Below are 17,850 nucleotides of genomic sequence, written 5' to 3'. Positions count from 1 at the left end.
GGACTGAAGGCCTGAGGGCCAGCAGAAAGAATAGAAACAGGCAACCTCAGGAGGTAGGAGGTTGAGGGGAATGTACCAGAGACCTAGGGAGGTGAGGGAGGGACCTTAGATGAAATGCAGACAGTAGGGAGAGGGAACTTCTAGAGCCCACCTCCAGCAGGAAGACAGGGCATCAAGTAAGGGACGGGGTTGCCATCCTACAGTCAAAACACTGACCCCTATTTGTTCTGGTATGGAAGAACTGCAGGGACAGAAATGGACAGGAGCCTGAGGAAAAGAAGGTCCAGCGACAGGCCCAAAGTGAGATCCAGCTCAAGGGGAGGCCCCAAGCCTCCCCTTTACACTATTACTGAGGCTATGGAGCACTCACAAAAAGGAACTTATCCTGACTGCATTCCTGAAGACTCAACAAGCAGATGTAGATACTTGCACCCAACCAATGGAGAGAAGCTGCTGACCCCTGTGGTTGAATTGGAGAGAGGCTGGAAGAAGCTGAGGAGGAGGGTGACCCTATAGGAGGACCAGCAGTCTCAACTCACCTAGACCCCTGAGACCTCTCAGACACTGGACCACCAACCAGGCAGCATACACCAGCTGATAAGGGGCCCTGAACACATATACAGCAGAGGACTGCCGTGTCTCGGTTCATTCAGAGAAGATCCACCTAAGCCTCCAGAGACTGGAGGCCCCAGGGAGTTTAAAACTGGTATCTTAAAGCTTGCAAGGTCAATACTGTGGCTAATGCTGTGTATGAACCCTTGTTGACTTGACCCCACTCTGAGAGAGAAAGGGGGAGGGAAAGAGGGAGAATAGAAAAAAAAATTAAAATGTCCTGGCTTCAAACCAGAATTCTTGAGGTAGAGTTCTCCATGATACTTTCACCATGAAATGAAACATAGTTTCAGTGGGTCCTGGAGTTCATATTGAAAAACACTACCACAGAGCTACATAATATGTGGTCATTTTTCTTATAATGAAGTTTTACCTTCACCCAAGAAGCACTCTGCTGAGGTGAGTAAAAAGCTGCCCCACCCCTGGAGTAATATGACCAAAATCCAATGCCAAGACCAAGTTGGCGTGGGACTTGGACAGATTCTTTCACTCCTCCATGTTACAACGTCCCCATCCACATGACAGCCTGGTCAAAGGATTTGGTAAAGCCCCATATGGCTGTGACCTGGAACTGCTCTGTGACCCTCCAGCTGCAACGTCACATAAGTCCTTTATTGCAAAAGGCTTTGTGTGCACAGACAGGGCACAATCTGCCCAGCAGGTGATACCACAGACCACTGAAAACCACGACCTGATCCCATAGCTTTCTCTTTCCTGTGTTAGCCAGACCAACCTCTCCAGCCAGCAGCCCTGGCCTCAAAGGACTGCAAATGTAGGACTCTGACTTGGCTTGTGCAGTTTGTGACACAAAGGACACTTTTTTTTTTCATTAAATTTTCATTGGACTCTCATCCAAAGTCATTTTCCTACATATTAATGCATGTTTTTTATTTTATTACTACAACCAAATCAAATTTCAAGAATCTTTTATGTGCAAGTCCTTGCTTAGCTTCAAAGAAAGGCTTGACACTTTCATCTCTTTTCAGGGAACAAATGCCCCTACAAATGAGGAAGAGGACATTGAACACCTTTCCTTTGCAAGGAACTTGTTCATGTCCTTCATCATCATTTGAAAAGTATGGTACCGGCCTCCTAATGTTCTCTGCAGAGCCAGGGAGCAGTGACACTTCTCTGGGCTCCCAGTCACTCATTAGGAAGAAATTGCCAGTGTCCTCCCAACCTCTAGTTTCTTGTTTCATGATCCTAGGACTCAACTGTGGCTTCCTCCAACCTCCATTCTGCTCAGCTCGAGATTACAAATTCCCTGAGGGAAAAGCTTGTACTCTTTGCCCCTGGATCCTACTCATATCTGACACTGTGCCTGTGCCCAGTTGGACACTCCTGCACAGCAGCCAATGAAGGCTGGCTTCCTGGTGGCTAGAAATAATGGCGGAATTCCTGCCATGGAGTGCATTTGGAGCTTCTCGGATGATTGCATGGCTTTTAGCTTCCACCTCCTCAGGCTGGGGCTACATCTGAGCATACCACTACACACAGCTTTTTAACTTGGGTTCTAAGTCTTGAACTCAGATACCCATGTTTCCAAAGTAAGTGCTTTATAGATTAAGCCATCCTCCCAAACCCTAACATCCCACCCCCACCCCACCTCTACACACCCCACCCCACATCCATGGCTATCTATCTATTCCTGCCATACAAAACTCTGGGCATCCTCCTGGAGTTTGTGTTTTTCACAATCTTTCACACACACACACCCCTCCTACTCATCTGCCCACTCTCAGTCCTAGCACCCCCAGTGGTCTGATTCCCTCTCTTGTCCATACTCTGTACCTCTTGCCTCAATACCTTTTCCCCCTGAGGCTGCTTTGATTCTTGTTCTGCTTCTATTTGTGTTTTTCCCCTAACCCGTTGTGGATCTCCACTCATTTCTGTAAGCTTGGTTATTCTGCTAGTTCTACTCACTGAAAGTTCATAAATCCTTTTCTACTCAGTACACACACACACACACACACACACACACACACACACACACTCACATACACAAACATACACACAGACACATGCACACTAACACACATGTACACACACAAACACAGGCATGCATGCTGAGTTGTAGTGTGTGTGTGGGTCCATTGTTGGGTTGAATTGTGGGTCTTGAATCTGCCTCCCCAAGGAGCTAGGTCCAAGGCTCAGAGAGGCAGAGGCGCAGAAATTTGATTGTGCTCACTCCATGCTGGCTCCAGGTGGACATGGGGCTATGTGAAGCCTTAGGACTCTGCTCGGGGTGGAAGAACACAGTCTGAGGTCCTGTAGAGAGGGGGAGAAGCTCTGGCTGCGTTTCTCTGGGATGAGAGTTCTGGTCATGGCGACTCACTTGGCTGGGTCACATCTGGCTAGGCTTGCTTGCTTGGGTTGCTGGGCCTCTGTGTCTGGAAACGTAGAGAGGTTGTCAGCAGGAAATTAGCTCAGTAGTTGAACACCTTCTCCATGGTTCCCCACAGATGGTCCCAAAAAAGAGAAATAGTCTATGGTCTTAAGATATTTATTGTCAGGGCAGAAAATGGATGAAACTATACCCCAGTATTTTCAAAGGGTGGGCCTGAGGTTAAATACCTTTTGCAAGGAGGAGGGTCTGGGAAGGAATGCTTAATTGGCTATGCCCTCTGGCCTTTAGGTACCTCATTAACATGGAGATCTGTCTTGAGGCTCTGTGGTCTGTAGTCATGTCCTTTACCTGTGGAGGGTCTAATAGGGGTTTTGTCCTATGTGTCTGAAAGGCACAGGTCGATGGAGGTCTTCATCCTCATGTCAGGAGCCTGGAGTCTGGGAGCGTGGCAAAATGCATGCCATCTTTTCCAGGGAAACCTGCAGGGTCTCCGGAGATTTCCAACTGGTGCTCAACCAGAAACCATGCTGCCCTTTCACAGTCTTACACATGTGCACATGCGCGCACACACAAGAACACACTAACACACACTTGCATGAACACTCACACTCACAAACATAGACAGGCACACACACAAACAGACTCACAGACATACACATACACACACATACACATGTACACACACATGTACACATACACACAGGCATGTGTACACACATGCACAAACAAGAGCATACACTCACACACTAACACACACATGCATGCACACACTTACACTCACAAACACAGACAGGCACACGCACACTCTCTCACAGACAAACACATTCACACATACAAACACATATACACACAAACACACACATGCACACACAAGAACACGCCACACTGTTACACACTAACATGCATGCACACATACTCACAAACACAGGCAGACACATACACACACACACTCTCTCTCACACACACACACTTACACAAACACACACACACACGTGCATACACACACCACTTTCCTCCCTCCTTGCCAACTTTCTTATACTCCAGAGCCAAAGAGGCATTTGGTGTTTAACTCCAAACTGTCTCTGCCCCTTATTCTTCCATCTTCTTCAGCAACTGAGATATTCTCACTGCTGATAGGCAGTGCACTCGAGTTTTAAAAATGACTTTACTGAGGGGTTGACATAATACACCACACAAATGTACGGACCTGAGCTCGGTTCCTCAGCACTCATAGACTGAAGTACATCAGTGTGCCTAGAATCCCAGCACTAGGCGGCAGAGATAGGCGAATACTAGAGGTTCCCTGGCCAACCAGTCTAGCCAAGTCAATGAGTTCCAGGTTCAGTGAGAGACCCTGTCTCCAAAACAGAACAAAACAAAGCAAAAACAAAACAACAAAACAACAACAACAACAACAAAACAACATTATTAAGATACAAGTATAAGCTGCATAGCTTTTCCTAGGGAGATGGTGAAAAAAAGTCTATTCTTTCTGGAGAGTGAAGGCACTAAAGAACTAAAGAAAAGTGTCTGTGTACGATCAGGTTTCTGAACCAATAAGCTTAGTGGGATTGCTTACAGGCACCTGGGTGAATCAAAAGCAGCTATACCACCCACTGGGAGGTCCCTTGGGTGACTTAGGGACAGTTATACCATTGAAGAATTCTACCAGAAGCATGGACAGGAAAAGTGGCACCACTGAAGAGTCCTTTGGGAAACTTGGGGCAGATTCATTCCAGGAATCACCCCCTTAGTTGCCTTATCTAAGGAAGGCAAGAAGAAAGCCTGTGAGCTCTGTGAGCACACACACACACCCATCCCTCCACAACATCTTATTTGTAAGGAGTCTTCGAGAGAGCCTCCTGTGGCTGACTATCTGAGTCAAGGTGACAATAGTTATATCTGACCCAGAGGAAACGGCTGAGCACTATCAAGGGTCCTCCAGCTCACCCACTCACGCTGTACTTTGTTAACTTTGTCACTGTGGCAAAATGCCTGAGCATATCATCTTCAAGGAGAAAAGATTTATTTGAGCTCACAGTTCAATCTATGGTGAGTTGGCCGCTGAGTCTGGGCCAGTAGCATGTTGAACTTATCATATCATATGGAAACATGTGGTACTGCTCTTAAAGATGCTCAATACAACATTGAAAACATGGGAGTTTTCTATGACACTGGGGATAAGATAGACCCTTCAACAGCAGACCCCTAGGGTCCTACTCCTCCATCTAAGCACCTGCTTCCAAAGTTTCCACCATCTCTTATTGAGTTATAATTATAAGTATTAAATTATAACACTCCCTTAACTCATCGACAAGGTCAAAGCCCTCATAATTCAGTCATTTCCTCAAAGCTCCTATCTCTGAACCCAGTGGGACTAAGCCTTTAATGGGAGCTTTTAGAAAACAGTTAAGATTCAAGCTATAATATGTTCCATTTGGTGTTTCTCAGCAAATTCACAGACTTGTGATAATCACCCATACAGGCAACTTGAGAACATTTTCTTCTCTACAACAAAAGCTATATCAATAATCTCCTAATCCTCCCAGGCCAAGTTCCTAGTGACTATTAATTTGCTTCTTCCTCTATGGATTTTTCTATTCTAGGTATTTTATTTAAATAAAATCCCACAGCACATGATCTTGGAAGAGTTTCCTCATTCGGCATAATGTTTTCAACGTTTATCCATGCCGCGGCATGTAGCAGTACTTCATTTGCATAAACAGATCACATTTTGTCATTCATCAGATGGTAGATTTACACTGTTTCCATTTGGGACATTATGAATGGTGCTTCTGTGAACATCTACATACAAGTTTAGGCAAATGCACGTTTTCAGTTCTCTTGGCTATACATAGGAGTACAACCCTAATTCCATGCTTACTTTCTGAGGAACTGCCAAATTACTTTCCAAAGGACCATTTTCTATCCTCCCACTATTGAAGGAGGGCTCCAGCTGGGGAATATCCTTTACAAGGTTCTCTGTTATCTTTGTTGCAATCTACTCAATTTAGAAAGTGTGAACCACTTTGTTATCTTTGTAGCAGTCTAGTCAACTTTATTACCTTTGTTGCAACCTAGTCAATTTAGTAAGTTTCTATTGTGCATTTCAGGGATAGCTAATGATGGCTAATGATACCCTAGTGGAGGTCATCAAGTTTGCCCAATAGACACACTCACCTGATGAGCAATCTCACCAGCTCTGAGTTGCAAGCGTTCTTCATACAGTATCATTCAAATTTCTTATTAGATATAGAACTTGCAAACAGTTCTCTCCTATTGTGTGGGATGGCTCTTCCACTTCAGGGATATATTTTTTAGAATTCATTTTTATCTATATCTATGACTGTTTTGCTTGCACGTATATGTGTGCACCACATATATGTAGTGCCTTCAGAGCCTAGAAGATGATGTCAGATCCCCAAAACCTGGATTTACAGATGGTTTCAAGCTGGCATATGGGTCCTCTGCAAAAGTTGCACGAACTTCTGATGAGCCATCTCTCCAGCCCATCTTCCACTTTCTTAATGTTATCCTTTGAAACACAGAGGTTTCATATTTTGATGAAATTCAATTTCTTTTGTCACTTGTCCATATGATACCACATTCATCTAAGACATCTCTGCCTAACCTAGGTCAAGAAAATGTAGTGCTATGCCTTTGTGTAAGAATTTTAGAATTTAATATAATCTTTAAACATAACCTTTTAGCTTTTAAATAATATTTTATTCACATTTTAATAATCTTTACTTACATATGTGAATCACAGTGTAATATTTTAACATGTACAGTATATGATTATTAAATATATAATCAATTTTCATATGCATTACCTCAAACATTATTTACTTGTATTATGAATGTCCAAAATCTTCCCTTCCAGCTATTTTGAAATGCATAATAAACTATTGTTGGTTATAGTCACTCCACTATGCCATAGAACACCAGAACCTATTCCTTCTTTCTGACTGTAATTTTATGTACATCTATTAACCAGCTACTATTGTCTTTCCATAGCCCTTCCTCGCCTCCAGCATCCACCATTCTATCTGTACATGTCTGAGGTCAACTTTTAACTTCTATATATGAGAACATGATGTATTTGCCTAAGTAATTCTATTTAACATAACATTTTCCAAACTCATTGATGTTACTATAAATGTCAGACTCTCATTCTTTTTCATGCTATGGGTATATCACATTTTAAAAATTCATTTAGCCCATTTATTCATTTTTTTATTCATTCATTAGTCCTTCTTTACATTTGGATATACAATTGTCCTACTACCATTGGTTCAAAATAGGAGTCTTTGTTTTTTGAGACAGGCTTCTCTGTGTATTCCTGGCTGTCCTGAAACTCACTTTGTAGACCAGGCTGGCCTTGAACTCAGAGATCTGCCTGCCTCTGCCTCCCAAGTGCTGGGATTAAAGGCATGTGCCACCATGCCTGGCTCAAAATAGGAGTCTTTTATTTCTCTGTGTGGTTGTTGTTTAGTTGGTTGATTGTTTTTTTTTTTTTTGAGTTTTTTTGAGTTTTGGTTGGTTGGGTGTTGTTGTTTTATTTTTTTCTTATTCTAACCTATATTTTGGGTTTTTCTCTTAAAACACGGAGTCCCACTTTCACCAGTGTCTCATCAAACCTTCCTCATCTCAGCCCTAGGTAACTAGGGTATGGAGTGTCCGCACCTATCCTTTGGAGCTCTCTAACTAACCAGGCCCCCTGGAAAGGAAGCTCTCAGACATGGAGCTGCATTGGAACCCAGAATAAATTTCCAACATTCAAACCAGGACAAAGAACTCTCCCTGACTTCTCTAATCTGTCCCCACCTAGTCACACCACAGTTTAAACTCTGAGCTGCAACTCTTTATGGGGTTACATAACTGAATGTGAGGGGAGCTGACAAACTTAGCAACACTAAAAAGGGTTGGTAGTGCGGTGATTCAAAATTAATTCAATATCAAATGTACGAAGGAACTGAGTGAGGACTCGCGCTCCTCCATGCTCGCAGCTGCAGTCTTAGTACAGAACACACACAACATGCACACTTTGAATTGAACGTGTTGTCACACCACACAGTGCCAATGAATGCTGCCTGAAACAGACATAGCTCAAAGTTGAGACCATTGTACATGATGGACTACAGTGTTTTTACTGCACTAAGTTTCCTCATCTTCTAGAAACATATGATATAATCAGGAAAAACAGGGACCATCTTAATATTGTCATTCTTGCCATGTAAGTACCTGATTTGCCTCATTATGTATATCTATTGTATTAAAAAGTTTCATCTTTAAAATCATTGAATTGCTAGTGTGAGTTTCAATGTGTGTGTGTGTCTGCGTGTATTTTGGCTTAAGAGTTAAGATGGAATTTTCAACAACTTTTGGAATTGCCCTAACACATTTCTTCCATTTTATACTATATATTTATTTGAAATAGCAATCTTAATGTTGACAGTTATATAATTGAAATATCATTCAACTCTGAAAAATATTAAAGATAACAAAATATTAATAGATACTGAAGTATCAATAGATAACAAAAGCTTAATTTTTTATGTAAAAATAAAAAGCAAAGCTAGGCATGATGGCACACAATTTTAATCCCAGCACTTGGGAGACAGAGGCAGGGGGATCTCTATGTGTTTAAGGATGCTGGTGGGTCTAAAGTGTGAGTTCTAGGCCAGCCAGGGCTATTACATAGTAAGACCCCGTCTGCAAAACAAACACAAAAATCAAATGACAAGCACATATATCTCACTAGCATGCAGTTCTGACTTCATCTTTAGTAAATGGTAAAAATAAATGGAAAGTATCTTAAAAATACTTCATGATATATTATCAGTGTTTTGTTTGCATGCCTGTTTTCTAGGCATATACACCTCAGATCACATGGCAGTTTCTTGGGAGAAAGGGAATCGTGAGTGGAAGAAGTTTAAGATTCTCTGATTCCCCTGGAGCAAAACCAAGGCTCCCCTTATCCTCACCTGTGGGCTCCTCCTGTTTGTGCATTCTATGTGACATTTGCCACACAATGACACTGAGTTATTAAACATCTCTGGAACACACAGCACTTTGAGTGACAGGTCACAGAAATGCCAACACAGTTCGAGGAGAAAAAAAAAACTTTCCCTAGTTTTCTGCCAGTTACATACTGACTCCATTTGGAAACTTAAAATCCAAGTTAACTCGAAGTTTTCAGCCAAGTAAACATTTCAAGGGAAGGGAAAATCTCAAGGGAAGGGAAAAGTTTGATCCCCAAGCCGTGCTCCCAACATGACAGCCGCTTGTGACTGAACTCACCACACTAAGGACGAAGAGCCCTTCTGTCTCTTTCGTCGCTCTAAATCCTGAAGGTTAATTTATAAGAGTATCTGACTGCAGCCCCTCCAGACCACGACCACTTTGAAAAAAAAAAAAACTTCCAATTGAAGAAGCAAAGTTTGATCTCTTCCATGTTGAGCTCTGAGAACAATAGCAGCTTTCTGTGGTCGCGTGACTTCAAAAGGCCGCCAAGGGACCGCTCAGAAAAAGCCTGGTTGTAATGACTGAAGCAATGCGAAGGCATCCTCCTGAGACCCGGTGCCCATTAGCACAGGAAAATCCATCCCCTTTCCCTCCCAGATCCTTTACTAACCAAGCCCATCCAGGCAACTGTAAGATCGAGCCTTGAAGGGACCAGTTGGGAAAACTAGAGTGCTATAAAAACCCAATGAGATAAGAATGAGTTGAGATGGCCCATATAGTACATGAATTTATTTTTTAATTTGAAAGAAGGAAAGAGACGGATTATAAAGTTAGGCGGGTAGGGAAGTATGGGGGAAGGGGAATCAGGAAAGAATTGGAGGAGGAAAACATAATCAAAATATATTTTATGAAAATGTTTGCCAATAAAGTAGGAAATCAAATACTAGCGAGAGGGTGGGTTTATATTGAAAATATAAACAGAAAATAAAAGGTAGCAGAAAATAAAAGCTCTGGGAAAGTATCAGTATCAGGTCAGGCCTGATAACTGTCACACCCCAGGGTTTGTAGACGAGACAACGCGAGAGCAGGCCCGCCCCTTTGCGTGAGCACCGGTGTAGGTTCATCTCCCGCCTCCGCTCGCCCGCAGTGTGCACCGGGATGACTCCTGCTGCCCGCCCGCCTGCGAAGAAACCTAGCTGCAAACTTCTCAGTCTCGGAACCCTGCTGCTCCGGGAGCAGTTTGGATTACGGCTCAGCCCCGCCAGCCGCCCGCCTGGAGAGACTAGTATTCAACCTCCCCGCCCCCCGCCGCGGTGAAAGTTTGCTCCCACTTCGCCGCTCCCCCCCACCTCCACCCCTAGGCGTCAAGTCCGCGTAGGAGTTCCCGGGTCCGCGCTGCACAAATACACTCATCAACAAAGGAAAGCCCATTAAACCTTCCCTCCTGTGAACTCGCCCCTGCGGATAGCTCTTTGAACTGACCCCCGCCCCGCAGCCCCGGAGCCGTTTGGGGCGCGCTGGCCCTCCCGGGCTCGCTCCCTCCCTCCCGGCTGCGCACTTTTGCTGCCCGCTTGGTCTTTGAAGTCTCTTCACATTATGGCACAGCAGCCACGCGCTCTTACCCTGCGCGGGGGCTTTGTGTAACGGAACTGACATTTGGCCTTGATACCTGTATCTCTTGGTGATTGCAACAAATTTCTGAAATAAATATTGTGCTTTGATCTCCCTGCACTGCATTTTTAATGGACGCTCCAAACATTACTTCATTAGGAAGATTTTTTTTTTCTTTCTGGAGCTCCATGGGGGGTTGGGGGAGGAGGTAAAGCGCAGTTCTTCGAAGTCTCTCTCCAAAGTTTTGGTTGGGCCTGGGAGGGCTGAACTGTTTCAATAAATTCGGTGGTGAAGCGACTGTACTGTGCGCCTAACACAGTCCAATGGACTTTGCTCTGACGCACTCTTTTAAGCCTACAAGCATTCTATTGAGGCAGCACATTTTACAGATGGGCAAACAGAGGCATACTTACCAGGATTCTCAGAGACCAAGCCTGGGGGGGGGGGGGGCGTGGGCGGGGGAGGTGTTGGGAACCTGGCTTCAAAGTTTGAGCCCTTAGCAGCTCTGCTGGGCACCGGTGGTGGCTTAATTGCGTAAAGAGACTGTCTTAGCAGGAAAAAGTTAAGTCCTATAACTATGGAGGTGCAAATGGACTCTTCTTGACTTTTTGATAAAATAGCTAACACATTTGGCCAAAGAAGATACTCTCAACTTGCTGTTCTGCCTCATGAGAAAGTCAGTTTGGAAAGGCTCAGGAATGGGAAGGAATCAAACAGACTGCCTTCCAGGTTGCCCTGGGTGAGCTTCAGCACGTTTTGAAATGTCTACTTCTGGTCCCAGGTTTCTCCAGGGCTGGGTCCTTGCAATTGGGCATGAGAAGGAGCCGGTCAGCCAGGCCTCAGAGCAAATCAGAGTCATCTCCCCTTCCCGCTTCCACGGAACTCTAACCGGTGTTCAGGAGGATGTGACCCCGTGGGTTGAGCTGTGAAATGGATGTTAACTGGTCCAGGAGTGACACCTCCTTGGGGAGAAGGAGATGATAATGCGAGGCCTGAGTCATTTCCATTTCGAAGGCGCGTCCGGAACCTGGGAGAATACGGGCCTCCTGAATAGCGCAGTGTCTGGGCTCATGATGGGCTTGTGAAGGACACTTATGTGCAGTGCAGAGTCTAAAGTGCTAAGAGTTCCTCTAGCCTTTACTACTTTGGGAGTTAGGCTACCAGGTCCTAGAACTTCTGTCCTGATCGCACGGTGGTCTCTGGACGGTGCATAAACAACCCGCACGAGCTGAGCTGGTTCAGGGTTTCCAGCGAGACTGGCGACCTCGGAGACTGAAAACTCTGTAAGCAGAGGGTCCGCCGGAGAAGAACCAGGCTAAGCCAACGTCAGGCGAACCATTTCTCTGTTCTTCCTTCACCTGAGCTACCGCTGCCAGATCGCTAACTGGACTCCGGGCCCCCAAGGCGGCGAAGGCCCCGTGTCCCCCGGACAGCCTCTGATCTATCACTTTCGGCTCCTGGAGCTACTAGGGGAGGGTCCTGGGCGGAAGGCACGCATGAGGCTGACTGACTCTGCCGAACCAGCCAACAACTGCCAACGAAGTTTTGCGGTGGGCATACCCTGGAGAAGATCTCAATGCCTGCGACAACGCGCTCCAGTGGATGAACTTCTTTCCAAGGAGGACAGGAACAAGTTTGCTTTGACTTTTCTTTCCCCTCCAGGGACTTCCTCCCAGAGATCTGCGGTTTCTCAAGCCACGGAGGTGGGATCGGGAGGGAAAGGACTGCGAAGAAGCAGCCAAGCCTTGCTGTCCAGCTTGTGGCATCGCGCACATTTGATGAAGCTAAAAGAAGTTACAAGCATCGCTGGCAAGTCTGACGGAACCTAACCAGTAGGGACTCTTGCCCGGTCCTGCCCAACACTGAACTGTCTGGAAAGTACAGTCCAATCCCCCTCCCACAAACACACACCCGGCGCCCACCGCCCCAAGTGTATGTTCCGGGCTGTTCTGGCGTCCTGCCAAGCTCCGTTGTGGGAGGAAGCAGTAAGCACGGTGCAGGTTTTTTCACTCTGAAAAAGTTATAGCCCGAGGAAAACTTCCAGGTCACCAGTGGGAGCTTCAAGCGGCTTGTCAAGCGGGTGGGCCTGGAGCGTGTGCGCCACCCACTGCTGCCCTGGGAGGCCGCCCAGCCTGGCCCAGGGTCACAGCGCCGCCTGCGTCTCCGCCGGCGAGCACGAGGGTGGGACATTCGGCGATCGGGTTTGGTCAGTCCCACGCCCCGCCCCAGGAGCTCGCTTTAGTCCGCAGTGTGAGGGTGCAGAAGTACGGGGAAGTTACCCTCATCCCAGTCTCAAAGTACCGTGCCTGAAAGCTGAAGGCAGATTTTTTTTCTAGAGATAACAAAGACACGTTGTCACTTTGCGCGCTGCCTTGGTGCAAATCTTTAATTGCAAGTGGGGGTGGGGGATCGAGTGTCCCGAGCAACCCAAGCGCGAGTCTCCAGGCGGCAAGGCCCCCTTTGATCAGGAAAATCCAATTATTTGTGTATATACATTTCCCACATAGTGATTACTTCATTAATTGTCCCGCCTTTATCTCCTCCCTTCCCATCCCCCCTAATAATCAGTTCTTTTATCCAGACCAACAAACACACCATAGGAGCTTTGTGGATTCAAAGGATTTGCTTTCGCTTCTGAAAGAGCCGCTATTCTTTGATGATTGGGTAGCGGCAAACTTCAAAGCCATAAATCTTTCCTCTGACTGGCTGGCGGCCCAGCAAAGCCCTTATCAAATTCTTGGAGGTGATCCTGAAGCGCTCAGACCGCGAGCGGGGCGAGCAAGCGGGGCGCGGGTGGGGAGGACTCGGAGGCACGCTGGGCGGCCATTCGTCCTCGCCTTCGGGTGTCCATGCCTCGGCGGCTGCCGCGTCCCGCTCCGCAGCGAGCGGCCTTCAAGCAGTAGCCATGGCCGCTGTGGCCGTCCTCCGGAACGACTCACTGCAGGCTTTCCTCCAGGTCAGGGCCGGGCCGGGAGCGGGCGGGAGCAGGTGGGAATGGCATAGTCCGGTCTAGGCGGTACTTTGAGCACCTTAAATCTCTAAAAGGACGCTCCCGCTTAAGGGTGCGACTGGAGTCAGACCTAAGTGCACTCACGCCAACTTGACACCTAATCTGGTGTGTGTGTGTGTGTGTGTGTGTGTGTGTGTGTGTGTGTTGCCTTTCGGGGGTAAGTGAATTGCAGAATGGCAGGAAATTGAGTTCACCTTGCTGGGTTCTCCTGCTGACTTCAGCCTAGGACAGGCTAAGGAGGAACTCAGTAGCTACTAGGGAAAGAGCTCATAAAATACTAGCGCAGAGGACCCCACAGCCCCAGTGTGGGTGTTTCTAGCTATTCCTAACCAGTCCGGTCCCACTGCCTCTTTTGGACCTCCCTTAAAGGATGCTTGGCATCTCTTCGAACCAAGTAGTTTAGCGCACACCGGGGGGTTCAGGTAGCACAGGCGCTGAAAGTTTCCCGGGACCACTGGGTGCGCGCGCGGGATGCTGTGAGGTCTGGGGGTGGGACAGCCCGGCAGAGGAGGGGCGGGGGTATAATAGTGGGGGTGGCGGCCCTGCCCAGAGTCCGCGCTCGAAACGCTAACCTTTTGTCTCTTCCGCCCTCCCTCGCCGCCGCCCATGCAGGACCGCACCCCCAGCGCCTCCCCGGACCTGGGCAAGCATTCGCCCCTGGCGCTGCTGGCCGCCACCTGTAGCCGGATCGGCCAGCCGGGCGCTGCGGCGGCACCCGATTTCCTTCAGGTGCCCTATGACCCAGCGCTGGGTTCACCCTCCAGGCTTTTCCACCCGTGGACTGCCGACATGCCCGCGCACTCGCCAGGCGCCCTGCCGCCCCCACACCCCAGCCTGGGGCTGACGCCACAGAAAACACACCTGCAGCCGTCCTTCGGGGCAGCTCACGAGCTCCCGCTCACGCCCCCCGCGGATCCGTCGTACCCTTACGAGTTCTCGCCCGTCAAGATGCTGCCCTCGAGCATGGCGGCTCTGCCTGCCAGCTGCGCGCCCGCCTACGTGCCCTACGCGGCTCAGGCCGCCTTGCCCCCGGGTTACTCCAACCTGCTGCCCCCGCCGCCACCACCGCCTCCACCGCCCACCTGCCGCCAGTTGTCCCCTGCCCCAGCTCCGGACGACCTCCCCTGGTGGAGCATCCCGCAATCGGGCGCGGGGCCGGGCAGCTCCGGGGTTCCAGGGACCAGCCTCTCCAGCGCCTGTGCAGGGCCTCCCCACGCTCCCCGCTTCCCTGCTTCAGCTGCCGCTGCGGCGGCGGCGGCGGCTGCCCTGCAACGGGGCCTAGTGTTGGGCCCGTCGGACTTTGCACAGTATCAGAGCCAGATCGCGGCGCTGCTGCAGACCAAGGCCCCCCTGGCGGCCACGGCCAGGAGGTGCCGCCGCTGCCGCTGCCCCAACTGCCAGGCGGCTGGCGGTGCCCCCGAGGCGGAGCCGGGCAAAAAGAAGCAACACGTGTGCCACGTGCCAGGCTGCGGCAAGGTGTACGGCAAGACGTCGCACCTGAAGGCGCACCTGCGCTGGCACACGGGCGAGCGGCCCTTCGTGTGCAACTGGCTCTTCTGCGGCAAGAGCTTCACGCGCTCGGACGAGCTGCAGCGGCACCTGCGGACTCACACCGGCGAGAAGCGCTTCGCCTGTCCCGAGTGCGGCAAACGCTTCATGCGAAGCGATCACCTCGCCAAGCACGTGAAGACGCACCAAAATAAGAAGCTCAAAGTCGCTGAGGCCGGGGTGAAGCGGGAGAACCCGCGGGACCTATGAGCACGCCGGGGCACTGCTGAGGCCACTCCTGCTCAAGACATTCTTCCCAGTACCTTTGCTGGCACGCCCGGGTACTTGCCATCGACGTAGCTGACAGAGAGGAAACTTTAAAAATAAACTTTTTAATTGTCCTCTTCCCGAAGCGAAGTCCTGCCCCCCGGGCCTAGAGCGGAGGGCAGGACAGGCAGGGCTGGAAACTGGGTCGCAGTTGAGAACCCTGAGTTACCCCAGGAGGATTCCAAAGTCCGAGCCATCGCCTGCCAGGGAGACTTACATTAGGGGATTCTACCCAGGGCTGGCCTTGCTTGTGGGAGTCGCTGTTGGGAGAAAAGAAGAAGAAGAAGAAGAAGGACGACCTTGGGAGATTTTAAAAACAGGGCTTAAGTTTTTGCTAGGCCTGATTCGGACTTTGTACAGGTTATTTAATAATAGCTTTGTTAAAGAGTAATTATAATTATAACGTTAATAAATGTTTCTGTTGTTCTCAGCTCCTCTCAGAGCTACAGCATGGTACGTTTCTGTAAAGCGATCAGCAGTTGCAGCGTGAAAATAAATGCGTTCATTCCGGGGTCTCCTCGGGAAGACCCCCGCAGAGCTGGTCTCCTCTGATCTTTTCTTCTTCCTGGAGTCCTTGCTGGGAGGTCAGGTTTCACCAGGGATCTGATGGTTCCTGTGTGCTGCCTGGGTCACAGGCGTCTTTGGTTTCTAAAAGTTTTGGGCAAGCATGTACTGGATGCATGGGCAGGCGCAGAGTAGTCGGTTTTCTGGTAAGGAGGCTAAGTCAAGTTTTGCCATTTCCATTTTAGGTTTCTGTGCGACTCCAGGACTTAGCGTGTTGTTTGCTTTATAAATTTGATAACCTACTCCACAAAAACTGAGGCGAATTCCTTGCTGTTTTATGGTTGTTGATATTCTTGGATCCCGGCGGAGGAGCTAGGTTTTCTCAGGGCCTTCTCCCAGGTGACATTTGTAGAGTTAAATAGAGAAGTTGTCGCTCTTGCCACTTTCCAGCCTGGCCATCCACTACTTGTTTGCCCATCTTAACAAACCTGTTTTCACACAGACCAGCTATAGGTGGGCCAGGAAGTTTTCATTTTTCTTGTAACTTGGATTTTCTTCTGAATCACCCAGCCAGCCAGATTTTCTCAGGAAAGAACCGGAAATGCTAGCTCATAGCCTAAAAATGTAGGAAAATGTTTTGAAGATACAGGTTTCTCACTTTTCTCTAACTTTTTAAAGTTTGAAGTCTTTTTTTTCCAAGTGTCTCAACTCATTTGTATTGTAATATTTGGGGTTTCAAACCCAAAACTTAGCAAGCAACTAAATAACTCTTTCATTTAGAATCAGCAAAAGTCAGAATGGAACTTAAATTTCGTTACTGTTTCAACGAAAAATGCAGTGAATGATCTTTTCAAGATAGAATTGTGTATATGTGTTTATGGTATTTCACAGCCTACAAGCTTGCCATTAATTTTTGCTTGAAATCAAACTAAAGGCCAAATTTTCTAAAGCTATTGTGGGTTGTTCTTGAAAGTTATGTAAATAAAACACAAACACTAACATATTTGAAGTGAGAATAACTTTTTAATAATCACAAAAAATAGTTTTATTGTATAATATGAGACAAGATCTCAAATGTATGTTAGATTTCTTTGCAAAGCATGCCTCAAAGCCACTTGCCCTCTTCAGAAATTTTGAAATATCTCATAAACTTGAATGCCAGCCTGGTCCTTAACTTCAGAAGACAGAACTAAATTTCTAAGGGTGTGGCTGGTTTGCAAGCAATCATAATGGAGTTGCAAGACAGTGTAGTCAGTACCCACCTAAACATGAACTCTTAATCTAAATCTATTGTAATTAGTCAGGAATACCATCTTGATTTAAAGCTAGTATACTTTCTATGGATATGTAGAAGAGTTATGTGAAGCTTTCAGTCACTCCTGAGCTATGGCCTGAGATCAACTTCAGACTCAGGAAAGGTTTCTTGGCAGGTGATAGATACTTTGGACTTTGGAAATTTAAAGTAGTAATGTCATGTAAGAAGAATAGTTTTGATTCTTTATTTAAATCAAAGGTTCAAAATTGTCCACTTTCTTTAATTTTTCTTTCTTCTTTTTTTTTTTAAACATACCTGTGATTACTGACAGGTAAAATCCTTTAGCTTTCAAAGAGACATGGGGAAAATAAACCTTTTTCATGGAGAACAAACAAAATATATGAGATTGAAAATTAAACAGGGATAGTGAAGGAGTATTCTCAGAACTTTGTAGTTAAGAGAACAACTAAATCAAATATGTGGAGTTTATCAAAATAAGGTGTATATATTAAAGTTTTATAACTTTAAAAACAGAACAAAGCCATGAGATGACAAAATTAACTTTCTTAGAACTGTTTGATTGAGCCTGCTAGCAGCCTTTGACTTAATTTGATATATAGTAGCTACTGGCTATTCACCTCAACATGGTAACTACTGACTATTCACCACATCTCTGCAGCTCTTTCAATTACTTTAGAAAAAGAATTAATGCCATTCTTGAAGGAGAAA

The 17,850-nt window shown here is 47.0% G+C and overlaps 1 protein-coding gene across 1 annotated transcript; it reads left to right on the top strand.

Moving 5' to 3' along the window:
• The first annotated feature begins 13,099 nt into the window (after positions 1-13,099).
• Positions 13,100-15,792, top strand: Sp5 (Sp5 transcription factor). The gene is made up of 2 exons (XM_028763081.1): positions 13,100-13,493; positions 14,160-15,792. Exons 1-2 carry the CDS (start codon positions 13,443-13,445, stop codon positions 15,303-15,305), a joined length of 1,197 nt encoding a protein of 398 aa, XP_028618914.1. The 5' UTR covers positions 13,100-13,442; the 3' UTR covers positions 15,306-15,792.
• Positions 15,793-17,850: the final 2,058 nt, after the last annotated feature.

This window comes from Grammomys surdaster, unplaced genomic scaffold (assembly GCF_004785775.1).
Source record: "Grammomys surdaster isolate TR1022 unplaced genomic scaffold, NIH_TR_1.0 136, whole genome shotgun sequence".
Taxonomy (NCBI): Eukaryota; Metazoa; Chordata; class Mammalia; order Rodentia; family Muridae; genus Grammomys; species Grammomys surdaster.
The sequence above is the reverse complement of the archived record's forward strand: the minus strand, read 5'-3'. Positions and strand labels throughout refer to the sequence as shown.